The 14,805-nt window shown below is 44.3% G+C and overlaps 1 protein-coding gene across 1 annotated transcript; it reads right to left on the bottom strand.

Annotated features, from left to right (window-relative positions):
- Positions 1-9,321: 9,321 nt before the first annotated feature.
- On the bottom strand, positions 9,322-13,776 carry CD70 (CD70 molecule). Its single transcript, XM_024745959.1, is given in 4 exon segments — positions 9,322-10,149; positions 12,284-12,317; positions 13,304-13,551; positions 13,554-13,776. Coding segments are annotated over 4 exon segments (894 nt in total). The 3' UTR covers positions 9,322-9,760.
- Between the last annotated feature and the right edge of the window lie 1,029 nt (positions 13,777-14,805).

The following is a 14,805-nucleotide window of genomic DNA, read 5'->3' as shown; positions in this document are numbered from 1 at the left end:
AGTGAGGCCGGCAAAGCCTCAGCCACATCCTTCCATTGCTTCTTAATGCTCTATTTCTCTTGCATGGGCTTTTCCGACTTAAAGGAAGACACACCACATAAGAGTTGTGAGTTTAAATTTTCTTCGGGGTCTTACTGAGGACTATAGCCCCAGGAGACAGCTACTCAGTTAGCTCAGAGGAAAATGCTCTGAAGAGGCAGGGGGGAATGCCAGTTTATACGTGATTTTTGGCTAGGGAATACATTCGGTCAAGCATACACCTTGGTAAAAGATTACTGCTAGTCACAAAGAACAAATATCTCAAGTTAATGCATTTAGTGCTTTTCTGTGTATGGGAAGATGCAAGAATCTGGAATCATTTAAATTCTTCCTGAGATATATATCTAAATGTCTAAGGCCTGCTTGTCCAAAGCATGGAGTACCTCACACTGTTCTCCATCCTGAATTCCTCTCAGGGTGTACACTTGAATTAAGAGCAATTTATTAACTCCATAGACATTTCTCATAATCCAGAAGTTCTCTTTGTAATTTCTAGATGATTTTATTTTCACTAAAAGCATATATTCGGAATACCTCATTACAGGATGGGGTTGATGGATAAAGAACAATTTTTTAGACCATGCTCTAAAATTAACTTTATTACAGTAAGCTATACTTTGTGTGTAAATCACTGGAATTTGTGGTGATTCCTCTCTCCCTGGCCAGGTCCAGAGGCATTGACTCCTAAAGCTGGAGGTCATCTGGTCCAGTCCTTTTATATAGTAAAAACTGAGACCAGAGATAGAGGGATTTTCTTCATTGGAGTAAAAATTGCTTCAGGGACTTCCCTGGAGGTGCAGTGGTTAAGAATCCGCCTGCCAGTGCAGGGGACACGGGTTCAAGCTCAGTAGTTGTGGCTCACGGGCTCTAGAGCGCAGGCTCAGTAGTTGTGGCACATGGGCTTAGTTGCTCCATGGCATGTGGGATCTTCCTGGACCAGGGCTCGAACCCGTGTCCCCTGCATTGGCAGGCAGATTCTTAACCACTGTGCTACCAGGGAAGTCCTCTTGCATTTGTTTTTATTTTTATTTCCTTTCTTTATACTCAAACTGAAACATTGGTTATTTCTGTCTTCATACTCAAACTGAAATATCAGCTCCCCCCATTGGCTGGAGCCTGTGGACCTTTGGACTGAACTACACTATCATCTCTCCTGGGTCTCCAGCTGGCCAACTGCAGGTTTGGGGGCTTGTTCAGCTCCGTAATCGTGTAAGCCAATTCCTTATAACAAATCTCTCTCTATATATTTTTGTACATCCTATTGGTTCTGTTTGGAGAACTCTGACTAATACAAACACTAATTCACTTTCTGTCTCTATGGATTTGTCTGTTGGGGACATTTCACAAAAATGGAATCGTGTATCTGATTTTGTATCTGACTTCTTTCTCTTAGCATTGTATTTTCAAGATTCATTAATGCGGTAACGTGTCAGTACTTCATCCCTTTAACTGCCAGATGATCTTCCATCATATTGATGTATCACATTTTGTTTACCATTCATTGACAGACATTTGGGTCATTTCAATTTGGGGCTATTGTTAAGAATGTTGGGGTGGACGTTTGTGTCCAAGTGTTTGTATGGACCTAAGTTTTCATTTCTCTTGGGTACATAGCCAGGAGTGGAATTGCTGCATCACGTAGTAACTCTATGTTTAACTTCGGAGGCACTGCAGGACCATTTTCCACAGATGCTACACCATTTTAGTATCCCACCAGAAATGTGTGAGAGTTCCTGTATTAGTTGGGGTGCTCCAGAGAAACAGAACCAGTAAGAGATGCATATGTAGACAGACTTATGAAGAATTGGCTCATGTGAATTTGCCCCATGACCTGCCACCTGCAGGCTGGAGTTCTAGGAAAGTTGTTGGTGTAATTCTGGTCCAAGTCCAAAGGCCTGAGGACTAGCCCATATTGGGGAGAGCAGCACTCTCCACTCTGCCGATTCAAATGATAGTTTCTTCCAGAAACACCCAGCAGTATTGCCTAACCAGACATCTGAACATCCCATCAAGATGTTGACACATCCGGTCAGCTTGACACATAAAATTAACCACCACCGTTCCAATTTGCCTCCATCCTTGACAGCACTTTTTATTGTCTGTCTTTTTCGAATATAGCCATCCTGGGGGGGGTGCGATGGTATCTCATGACGGTCTTGATTTGCATTTCTTTGATGACTAAGGATGTTGAGCCTTACTTCCTTCTTTCCTTTCACAAGTACTTCTCCTTTCTTCTCTGCCATTATTACACTCATTCCCATGCGATACTGTAGACACTCTAATGCCTGAAGAAAACAAGGCCAGCCTGGCCTTGATAGACAGTTAGCAAATATTTTCGTGTATAGCTGTTTAACTGTAAACAGTACTATGAAGGAAAGCACCAGTAATAATATAGGCACAAGAGGAGAGAATTTTGATCTAGTCCTGGGGTTAGGGAGAATGATGTAGAAGGTTCCTTGTAAAACTATAAATCCAATCGGGGCCCTCCTCACTCTAACACCTTCAATGGCTCCCTCTTGCCTAGGCAACAAATACTCAGTTCTTAGCCTAGCATTTTAGCTCTGCACAACCTGGTTGTAGTCTCATTTTCTACTTTATTATTATTATTTTTTTTTGGCTGCGCGTCGTGTAGGATCTTAGTTCCCTGATCAGAGACCAAACCCGTGCCCCCTGCAGTGGAAGCATGGAGTCTTAACCACTGGACCGCCGGGGAAGTCCTCATTTTCTATTTTACAACACACCCGCGGGCATCCCCCCACTTCTGCCGTAGTGGGGCTCATGACCGTGACAGTGGTCCTTGGCTTTCAAGTGGGGTGACACAATTCATTTCTGGAAGTGCACGATGGTCCTTTTGTTAAAAAAAGAAAAATCTCTTGATGGGTTCTGGTATATAACTTCGGTAGGATTGTTGAAACGTGTGAAGTTCCTTGCGCATCAGTAAAAGCAGATCTCAGGTGCTCTGTGAGAGAAGGGAGTCAGAGCTATGAAGGGAGAGGTGAGAGGGGGAGAGATGCAGGGGCTAGTGAGAAAACGGAACCCCAACCACTACGGCAAAGAGGAGGGCCCGTGTGAGTTCCCTGTGGCTGCTGTGAAAAATGACCACCAGCTCTGTGCCTTAACACTACAGAAGGTCAGAGTCTGAAAGGGGTCTCAATAGGCTAAAATCAAGGTGTCGGTGGCACTGTGCTCCTTCCGGAGAGTCCAGGGTGAGAATCCATTTCCTTGCTTTTTCCAGCTTCAAGGAGCCACTGCATTCCTTGGTTCATGGTCCCTTCACCATCTTCAAAGCCAGCAGCGCAGCATCTCGTATCTCTCTCTGACTACGGCCTCTGCTTCTATCATCACATCTCTTTCTCTGACCCTCCTGCCTCCCTTTTTTTTTTTTCCTGTACGTGGGCCTCTCACTGTTGTGGCCTCTCCCATTGCGGAGCACAGGCTCTGGACACACAGGCTCAGCAGCCACGTCTTATGGGCCCAGCCACTCCGTGGCATGTGGGATCTTCCCGGACCGGGGCACGAACCCATGTTCCCTGCATCGGCAGGCGGACTCCCAACCACTGCGCCACCAGTGAAGCCCTGCCTCCCTCTTATAAGAACTTGTGGTGACACTGGGCACACCTGGATAATCCAGGCTCACTTCCTGATCTCAAGGCTTAATCGTATCTGCAAAGTCCCTTTTACTATATAAGGTAACATATTCACAGGTTCCGGGGATAACCTCTGGGTTACCCCCAGCTCAAATGCCACCTTCTTTTCTTCTCTTCTTGTTTATGTGTCTTTCAAAGAACTCAGAGTAGAGTGGGGGAAACAGCTGCCTAAAAAAAAATCTATTGATGTGGAATCTAGAAAAATGGTACAAATTAACTTATTTGCAAAGCAGAAATAGAGACACAGATGTAGAGAACAAACTTATGGATACCACAGGGGAAAGGGGAGTGTGAGAGGAATATACACTATTGATACTATGTATAAAATAGATAACTAATGAGAACCTACTGTAGAGCACAGGGAACTCTCCTCAATGCTCTGTGATGACCTAAATGGGAAGGAAATCTAAAAAAGAGGGGATATATGTATACATATAGCTGATTCACATTGCTGTACAACAGAAACTAACACAACATTGTAAAGCAGCTACACTCCAATGAAAATTAAAGAAAAAATCTATTGAAATATCACGTGGTAAGTGGTTTATTCTGGAAGCAGAGAGAGTCAGCCTGAGTGTTCAGGAAACATTATGAAGATGCAAGATGTGGAGGATGGTCTTGTGGGGGATGCCTTTGATATCTGTCAGACCTGGGTTTCAATCCCAGCTCCTCCAGAGTTACGTGGTCTTGAACCCATGTCCCCTGCATCGGCAGGCGGACTCTCAACCACTGCGCCACCAGGGAAGCCCAAATTTCTGTTTTTTAAATCATCTAGTTTGTTGTTCTTTGTTATGAGCACCCTAGCTAACTCATAGACCAGCACGTGGAAAGCTCTCTCTACAAAGTAGCCATCCATTCAGTTATTAGGAGATGGCTCCACCGAGGGTTTTTATTTTTAATTGTAGTGAAACCCACACAATACAAATTTTACCATTTTAACCATTTTAAGTGTACAGTTCAGAGGTGCTAAGTACATTCACATTGTTGTGCAATCATCCCCACCATCCGTCTCCAGAACTTTCTCATCTTCCCGAACAGAAACTCTGTCTCCATTAAACACTAACTCCCCATCCCCCTCCCCCAGCCCCTGACCCCCACATCCTACTTTCTGTCCCTATGGATTTGACTCCTCTAGGGACCTCTTATGAGTGGAATGACACAGTATTTTGTGATTGGCTTATTTCACTCAGCATAATGTACTCAAGGTCCATCCATGTAGCATGTGTCAAATTTCTTTCCTTTTTCAACTTGAATAATATTCTATTGTATGTATATATCACATTTTGTTTATCCATTCACCGATTGATGGACACTCTGGTTGCTTCCACCTCTTGGCTATTGTGAATAAATAGTGCTGCTATGAACATGGTTGTAGAAATATCTCTTTGAGTTCCTGCTTCCAATTTGTTCAGGTCGATACCCAGAAGTGGGACAGCTGTATCTTACTCTTAATTTTTTTGAGGAGTCTCCGTACTTTTTTCCACAGTGGCTGTATCAATTTATATTTCCACCAACGGTGCACAATGATTCCCTTTGCACCACATCCTTGCCAATATTTGTTATCTCTTGTCTTTTTGATGATAGCCATTCTGACAGGTGTGAGGGGATATCTCATTGTGGTTTTTTTTTCTTCTTCTAGTTTTCTTGAGATATAACTGACATACAGCACTACAAAAATACTACATAGTTATGACTATATTCTCCACACTGCATTTCATAACCATGACTCACTTATTTTGCAACTGGAAATTTTTGTACCTCTTAATCTCCCTCACCAAATTTCTTTCCTTCCACCCCCTTACTCCCCTCTGGCAACCACCTGTTTGCTTTCTGTACCTATAACTCTGTTTATGTTCTGTTCTGTTTGTTTATTTGTTTTGTTTTTTAGGTTCCACATGTAAGTGAAATCACACAGTATTTGCCTTTCTCTGTCTGACTTATTTCACTTAGCATAATACCCTCTAGATCTATCCATGTTATCTCAAATGGCAAGGTTTGATTCTTTTTTTTATGGCTGAGTAATATTCTGTCTATCTATCTGTCTATCTATCTATCTATCTATCATCTATCACATCTTCTTTATCCATTTATCTATTTTTGGGCACTTAGGTTGTTTCTATATCTTGGCTGTTGTAAATAATGCTGCAATGAACAGATGGGTGCATATATCTTTTTTATTAGTGTTTTTAAATCTTTGGATAAATACCCAGGAGAGGAATTGCTGGATCATATGGTAGTCCTATTTTTAATTTTTTGAGGAATCTCCATACTGTTTTCCATAGCAGCTTCACCAATTTACTTTCCCACCAACAGTGTACTGGGGTTTCATTTCTCCACATCATCACCGACACTTGTTATTTGTTGTCTTTTTGATAATAGCCATCTGACAGGTGTGATCACTGTGGTTTTGATTTATATTTTCCTGATGACTAGTGATGTTGAGCACCTTTTCATGTACCTGTTGGCCATTTGTATGTCTTCTTTGGAAAAATGTCTCTTCAGTCTCTGCCCATTTTAAAAATTGGATTCTTTTTTTCTTTTTCTTTCTTTCTTTCTTTTTTTTTTTTTGCTGTTGAGTTGTATGAGTTCTTTATACATTTTCTGTATCAATCCATTGTCAGATATACGGTTTGAAAATATGTTCTCCCATTCCCTAGGATGCCTTTTCATTTTGTTGATGGTTTCTTTTGCTGTGCAGAAGCTTTATAGTTTGATATAGTCCCACTTGTTTATTTTTGTTTTTGTTGCCTTTGCTTTTGATGTCAAATCCAAAAAATCATTGCCAAGACCAATGTTAAGGAATTTACCATTGTGTTCAGGTCTTTAATCCATTTTGAGTTTATTTTTGTGTATGGTGTAAGATAGGGATCCAGTTTCATTCTTCCACATGTGACTGTCCAGCTTTCCCAGCACTGTTTATTGAAGAGGCTATCCTTTCCCCATTGTATATTCTTAGCTACTTTTTCATAAGTTAATTGATCATATATGCATATATTTATTTCTGGTCTCTCTATGTGTCTGTTTTTATGCCAACACTATGCTGTTTTGACTACTGTAACTTTGTAATATAGTTTGGAATCAGGAACTATGGTGCCTGCAGCTTTGTTTTCTTTCCTAAGATTGCTTTGGCTAATTGGGGTCTTTTGTGGCTCCATACAATTTTGGGATTATTTTTCTACTTCTGTGAAAAGTGCCGTTGAAATTTTGATAGGGATTGCATTGAACCTAAAGATTGCTTTGAGTAATACATTTTGACAATATTAATTCTTCCAATCCATGACCATGATATATCTTTCCATCTGTTTGTGTCCTCTTCAATTTCATCAATGTCTCGTAGTTTTCAGTGCACTGATCTTTCACCTCTTAGATTAAATTTTTGAATTATAAATGGGATTGTTTCCTTAATTTCTCTTTCTGATAGTTCACTGTTGATGCATAGAAATGGAACTGATTTTTGTATATTGATTGTGTGTCTTGCAACTTTCCTGAATTTATTAATCCTAACAGTTTTTTTTGTGGGATATTTAGGGTTTTCTATATATAAAATCCCATCATCTACAAATAGAGACAGTTTTTCTTCTCCCTTCCTGATTTGGATGCCTTTATTTCTCTTTCTGCCTAATTGCTCTGGCTAGGACCTCCAGTACTATGTTGAATAAAAATGGTGAGAGTGGGCATCCTTGTCTTGTTCCCGATCTTACAAGAAAAGCTTTCAGCTTTTCACCATTGAATGTGATGTTAGCTGTGGTCTTGTCATATATGGCCTTTTTTATCTTGAGGTACCTTCTCTCTATAGGCAGTTTGTTGAAACTTTTATCATGAATGAATGTTGAATTTTGTGAAACGATTTTCCTGCATCTATCGAGATGATCGTATGGTTTTTATCCTTCATTTTGTTAATGTGGTGTAGTACATTGATTATTTGCACATGTTGAACCATTCTTGCATCCCTGGAATAAATCCCACTCGATCATGGTGTATGATCCTTTAAATGTATTGCTGAATTTGGTTTGCTAATATTTTGTTCCTTCTTAACCCAAAGGAAAACGTAGATGGCAGTTTTAATAATTCAAGATGATTAAATCTTGAATAATCAAAGTCAGGATAAGGTCCTAGGATCAGACATTCATTGGTTAGGTAGTTGCCATGGTGATGGGAGGAGAATAGGGAAATGATTGATACCTTTTACCCCATTAAGTTGCATAAGCTGATGACAATTTCCAAAGAACTTCCAGCTACAAGGTCTCTGCCTCCTACTGGGGAAGAGAAGTTACTCTAAGATCTCCGAGGATTTTGTGATCAGGAAAGGGGTGGGTGTGAGGTTGGTTTCTGGTGGCTATAGCAGAGGGAATAAAGGAGTGATTGTTTGGAAGGAGAGAAGAAGGAAGAAAACAAATAAATGCGGGAAGGAAGAGGTTGGGAGAAGTTTGGCAATATCTGAGAAACCAGAGCTCTGTAAGCCCAGGTGGTTTTTTAAAAATTAAGTTAATTGGGCTTCCCTGGTGGCGCAGTGGTTGAGAGTCTGCTTGCCGATGCCGAGGACACGGGTTCGTACCCCGGTCCAGGAAGATCCCACATACCGTCAAAAAAAAAAAAAAAAAAATTAAATTAATTGAGTAACTTATTTTGCAGGGAGGTGTTGGGGAGGGGGCACTGTGAAAATGCCAGGATAGAGATGAGGTCTCAGCCTGTGCACTTCAAGCCAGGTAAAGTGAGAACAATTTTGAGCAGTGTGGAATTTTGGAGCGTGTTGGATCAGGAAATCCACAAGCCATTAAAGAAGAAACAGATATTTACATCCAAGGATGTAAAAATAAAAAGAATGCACAGCAAAAAAAAAACAAAACAAAACATAGGCAATGTCAAAAGTTAAAAGACGGGCTTCCCTGGTGGCGCAGTGGTTGAGAGTCCGCCTGCCGATGCAGGGGACACGGGTTCGTGCCCCGGCCTGGGAGGATCCCACATGCCGCGGAGCAGCTGGGCCTGTGAGCCATGGCCGCTGAGCCTGCGCGTCCGGAGCCTGTGCTCCGCAACGGGAGAGGCCACAACAGTGAGAGGTCCGCGTACCGCAAAAAAAAAAAGTTAAAAGACAAACTGAGAAGATATTTGCAACTCATATTACAGATAAAGGGCTAAATTCCTTAACATATAAAAACTTTGTACAAAACAGAAAGCTGGTTTATTACCAGATATTGAATATAGTTATGTGAATGCATTAATGCCACTTTAACAGGGTTAATTTTATTTTATGTGAATTTCACCTCAATTAAAAAAAAAGAGTGCCTACACATGATTTTACAGAGAAGAAAATACAAATGATTCAAATGACACTGAAGTATGGGGGCGGGGAATAGGCTCCCCTTTTATTAGAAATAAGACAAGCGAAAAACTTCTTTTCACATCCCACAGAGCAGCCATGGTCACATGGTGCGGATTAAAAATCTAAATTGGTTCAACACCTGTAGAGGCCAATTTATTAATAAATATCAAAATTATAAACACACCCTCTTGGACCCAGCCATTCCACTTCTAGGAATTTATCCTACAGATATAGGTGCAAAATGACCTAGGTATTGTAGAAGAAAAAGAAAGGTATCAGACGTGGAAAGGAAGAAATAAAATTGTTTTTATTTTTAGAAGAGTTTTTAAAAAATACTTTAACCAAAAACTGTTGGATCTAATAAACAGATTCTGTAAAGTAAAACGAAGAAACAAACAGAAAAACAGCACATACACACCCCAGATCAATATAGAAACATCAATTATGTTTCTGTGCATTAACAATGCAATCTCACGGTGGTCCAGTGGTTAGGACTCTGCCCTTTAGATGCCCTTCAGGTGGGTGTGGGTTCATTCCCTGCTTGGGGAACTAAGATCCCACATGCCACATGGTGCGACCAAAAAAAGAAAAAATAATTAAAAAGTTAAAAAAAAAAGCCAGTGCATTCTCAGGAAGAGAAATACAACATTTGGATACAATACAATAATAAAATAATAAAATACTTACGAATAAATTGACGATAAAACAAAGAAAAAACTCCTTCTCAACAAACCTGGGCCAGGAAGTGCAATGGTCAAGGGCACACCCACTGAATCCCAAAAAAAGTCTCATCAGCGTTTCTGGAGGGCAGCAGAGGTGGAGTAAGGTTGGTGCAGAGAATGTCCCCGTGGGCTAAGAAGGTAAGGCGCTGGGAGGCGACAGAGCAGCTTTGGTGAAAGTTGACGCGTAGCAGGCTGATGCTGTGGGCTGTGGGGAAGCAGATGGCCACGCTCAGGGTGGCGCTAAGGGGCTTGGCGGTCCACGTAGAGGAAGAGCAGTTGGCTAAGGTCACCTGGATGTGCAGCCTATAAATGCCATCACGTTGGATACGCAGCTGCCCGTTGTCCAGCTCTGGCCCATGCACGAAGGAGCGGCCCAGGGCTGGGCTTCCCTGCCAGCGCAGCCTGGGGTCCTGCCGCGATCCTGAGAGGGTTGTGGGAGAAGGGATGGAAGGATGGAGGTTTAGGGAAACTGAGTGCTAGAGAGGGAATGCCCCAAACTCCCATGTTGAAACCTAACCCCCAAGGGGATGGTATTAGAAGGTGGGCCATTGGGAAGTGATTAGATCATGAAGGTGGAGCCCTTATAAAAGAGACCCCATATCCACTGATGGATGAATGGAGAAAGAAGATATCTATATATCTATATATCTGTATATACACATACACACACATATATGTATACATATACATATGTATGGATTGTGCGTGTATATATATATACACACACCATACACACATATATATAAAATGGATAAAGATGTTTATATATATTATTATATATAATATATGTGATATTATACATATATATATAATTCAACCATAAAAATAGAAGGAAATTCGGCCACTTGTGACAACATGGGTGGACCTAGGGGTAAGTCAGACAAAGACGAATACTGTATGGCTTCCCTTATACGTGCAATCCAAAAGAAAACAAAACTCAAGCTCATAGATACAGAGAACAGACTGGTGGTTGCCACAGGTGGGAGCCGGGGTGGGCAAAATAGGTGAAGGCGGTCGAAAGGTAAAACTTATAAAATAAGCTATAAACTAAGTCCTGGCGGGGTGATGTGCAGCATGGTGACTAGAGTTAATGATACTGTGTTGTATATTTGAAAATTGCTAAGAGAGAAGATTTTACAAGTTCCCATGGCAAGAAAAAAATTGTAACTATGTTAGCTAGACACTGTGGTGATCGTTTTGTAATATATACAAATAGAGAATCATGTACACCGGAAACTAATACAACGTTGTATGTCAACTATATCTCAATTTAAAAAGAGAAAGAGTGACTTTCCTGGCGGGTCCAGTGGTTAAGACTCCGTGCTTCCAATGCAGGGGTACGGGTTCCATCCGTGGCTGGGGAACTAAGATCCCGCATGCCCCGCGGGGCCGGGTGGGGTGATGTGGGGTGGCCAAAGAATAGAAAAAAAGAAAGGGGGGTGGGGAGAGAAAGAGAAGAGCTCAGAGAGCTCTCTCCCTCCCTTTCAGCCACGTGAAGACCCAGCAAAAAGATGAGAAGATGGCCGGCTGGGGACTTCCCTGGTGGTCCAGTGGTTAAGACTCCATGTTCCCAATGCATGGGGTGTGGGTTCCATCCCTAAGTCGGGGGAGCTAAAATCCCACATGCCTCGCAGCTAAAGAACAGAAGCAAGATTGTGAAAAATTCAATAAAGACGTTAAAAATGGTCCACATCAAAAAAAAAAAAAAAAACTTAAAAAAGAAAAAAAGAAGATGGTTGGCTGTTTATGAACCAGGAAGCGGACTCTCGCCAGACACCAGATCTGCCGGTGCCTTGGACTTCACAGCCCCCAGAACCATGAGAAAGAAATGTCTTGTTTATAAGCCTTCTGGTCTGTTATTCTGTCATAGCAGACCGAGCAGAAAGCACCCAGAGAAAAAAGACGACGATTTTCCTCCGGGGATGAGTGGGGGGCGGGGGGCGGGGGGAGAGGCCCAAAGAGGAAGGGGGTTAGAGAGAGGCTGGGAGAGTACTGCCAAATGGCACCCGCCCTCACGTTCCTTCACGTCCTTGCTCTAAAGCCCCCTTCTCAGGGATGCCTTCCCCGATGACCGCATCTTCAAGGGCAAACCCAACGCTGGCCTGCCCGATCCCCCTCCCTTATTTAATATTCCTCCCAGAGGTACCAGATGCGTGTTTTACTCTCTTGGCATGCTGCATATTTTCCTTGTTTATTTATTTATTTTCTGGTCCTCTTGGTAGAAGGGAAACACCGACAGGGCAGGGACTTCTGTCGGTTCTGTGGGCTCTCGGGACACCCAGAACAGGGCTTGCCTCACAGTAGCCGCTTAATTAGTGTTTGTGGCCTCAGTGAGGGTAGGTTAGTGATGGCTCTTAGCTTGGTTTAGTTGGTTTGGGATCTCCCAAGGGAGAAAACAAAAGGCTGAGCCAGGAAGCGGGTGCTCAACAGAACGCCGCCGTATCTCCCTCTCTTTGTTTCTTTTTCTCATCCTTTCTCAATTTCTCTTTCTCTCTCTCCCTCCCCCACCCTCCTTCTTTTCTCTTTCTCCAACACACATATGCATCTGGTTTTACCTGTGTGATTCAGCTGCAGCTCCGCTAAGTCCCACTGGAAGAAGAGAAAAGAAAAGAAAAGAGACCAGAGGTCTTGAATGTTCCCGAGGGAAGAGCTCTCTTTTCTCGACCCATCCTTCTATCCACCCATCATCCCACCGGACTGAGTTGGGACCTTTGTGAAGAACTCTTAAAGAGAAAGTAGGTTTGAACTAGCCGTGAGCATGAAGAGAAGACCTTCTGAAGAACTTCTTTGTTTCCAGGATATAACACAGGGCGCCTCGGCACACCTGCCTCTCTCCCCTGCAAAGCTCTCCCACCCCCGTAATGCAGCCCCCAAAGCCGGACCCTGTGGTAGGTGTCCAGGGTTCCTCCTGTCCTTGGAGGTCCCGGAACCGCCCCTTCCCAGCTTTGAGAAGCCCCCAGCAGCCTCTGAGTCAGCCTGCTGGGGGAACACCAAAGACGAGTCATTTTCCAGGCCCCCATACGGTATGTATCTTCCTCCACCCCGGGATCTCCACCCGGGATTTACCTCCTGGTGTCGGCAGAACTGACTATCCAGAGCAGGAGACCCCCGGGGGCAGCCTCGCCCCCGCCTCCCCTCCCTGCTCTGGTCTCTCTCGCTCTGTTCTTTTCCACCAGGTCTTTCTTCCTGGCAGTTGTCTTTTCTATTGTTTGGCCACGCCACGTGCTATGCGGGCTATTAATTCCCCAGACCAGGGATTGAACCCCCCGCCCCACTGCGTTGGAAGCGAGGGGTGTTAACCACTGGACTGTCAGGGAAGCCCCCGTGGCAGATTTTTATTCATCTCATTCTGACCTTTTTGTTTTCTTTTTCTTTTTTGGTCGCGAGTCTGTTAGTCTGTGCTCTAGCTCACCATCCCTCTGCCCTGAGCTGATTCTTTCCTCACTCAGTTGCTCACCTGCCCTCGGCGCTGCACCCCCTCCCCAGGGCCCGGCCCCAGCTGGAGGTCCCCATGCTCCTGAGCTTGCAGGAGGCAGATGTACGTCTGTCTCTCTCATCCTCCCTTCTGGACTTACCCCAGTTGAATCCACCTGCTGCTTTCGGGTGAGGCGCACACTGCAGACGAGGCAGCCTATCACCATGCCAAGGAGAAGCAGCAACAAAGCCACCCTCCGGATGGACACCCAGGGCCGGTGGGGCACCTGGCAGCCCGAGGCCTCTTCTGCTATCATGATCCTCTGCAAGCACTTCATCAGCTGTGTGGCAGGGTGGAGGGTGTGTAGAGGCAGGAAGAGGGAAGGAACCTCAGCTCTCATGCAGCTACGGGCCCTCTGCCTGCCTGAACCTGCCAGGGACCAACCATGCCCCACCCTGGGGATGTCCGGCAAAGGGAGGGACCAGACTCAGTTCCACAGTGCAGGGAATTCCCCTCCAGCTTCTGCCGGTCCCCAGTCTGCAGAGTAGGTGGGCCAGGGTGCCCCTCAATTTTTCTATTTGACTTCCCACACTCACCTTCCTGGTACTCATTCAAAAAACCTTCATTGAACATCCACTATGGGCCAGATGCTCTGCTGGGCCTCAGGGCTACAGCCACAGCACCCAGGGTTGGAGGAGGGGTCCCCCAATATCCACGTGTTCCTCTCCATCTTCCCAGCCTCCCTGACGCCCCCGTGGTGGGACCACCCCTGATGCGGTCACATGACTGGCCTGCCTAATAGGTAGAGAGTAGAAGCGGACCAAGGGTCACTTCCATAGCCTGATCTTGTAAACATGCCACACTGCCTTTCAATTCTCTTGCCCTGTGGTCTTGGAGGACACCCGTTCTTCATGACCGTAGTGGCTTGAATATGTCACTCCCCAATTCATGTCCACCCAGAACTTCAGCACGTGACCTCATCTGGCAACAGGGTCTTTGAGAAGTAAGGATGAGGGTGGACCCTACATCCCATGATGTCTTCATAGGAAAAGGAGAGGACACACAGAGACACAGAGGCAAGTTGGAGGTAGACATTGGAGTGATGCAAAATACACCAAAGAACCCCAAGGATTGCCGGCAAACCCCAGAAGCCAGAAAGAGGCAAAGAAGGAATCTCCCCTAAAGCCTTTGAAAGGAGCGCAGCCCTTCGGACACCTTGATTTCAGATCTCTGGCCTCCAGAATGGTGAAAGAGCAAAATTCTGTCGTTTCAAGCCACTAGTGGGTGGTGCTCTGTTATGGCAGCCTCAGGAAACGAGTAACAACGGCGTAACTACAAGATGAAGAGACACTACCTGGGCTTTGTAGGGTTGGGACAGTACTTTGTTAGTATCAGTGAATCAAGCCACTCAGCTGTCACAGACTGTATGTGCCAAGTACACGTGGCTGTGGTCTAAGAAGCTTTACTTGTAGACACTGAGACTTGAAAATTTCATTCCAGAGTGAGGAGTTACAGTGGCCTGGCCTGGGCTGGGAGTGGGGTGGGGGAGAGAAGAAGGAGGTGAATAGCAGGTGAATAGATGCCAGAGCTGGAGCCAGCAGCATTTGCTGGTGTGGGAGGGCAGGTAGAAGAAAGAGGGGAGACCAAAGTGTCCAGAATTCC

This window comes from Neophocaena asiaeorientalis, unplaced genomic scaffold (assembly GCF_003031525.2).
Source record: "Neophocaena asiaeorientalis asiaeorientalis breed wild unplaced genomic scaffold, Neophocaena_asiaeorientalis_V1.1 scaffold357, whole genome shotgun sequence".
NCBI classification, from domain to species: domain Eukaryota; kingdom Metazoa; phylum Chordata; class Mammalia; order Artiodactyla; family Phocoenidae; genus Neophocaena; species Neophocaena asiaeorientalis.
Note: the sequence above shows the minus strand (reverse complement) of the source record. Positions and strands in the feature narration are given on the sequence as shown.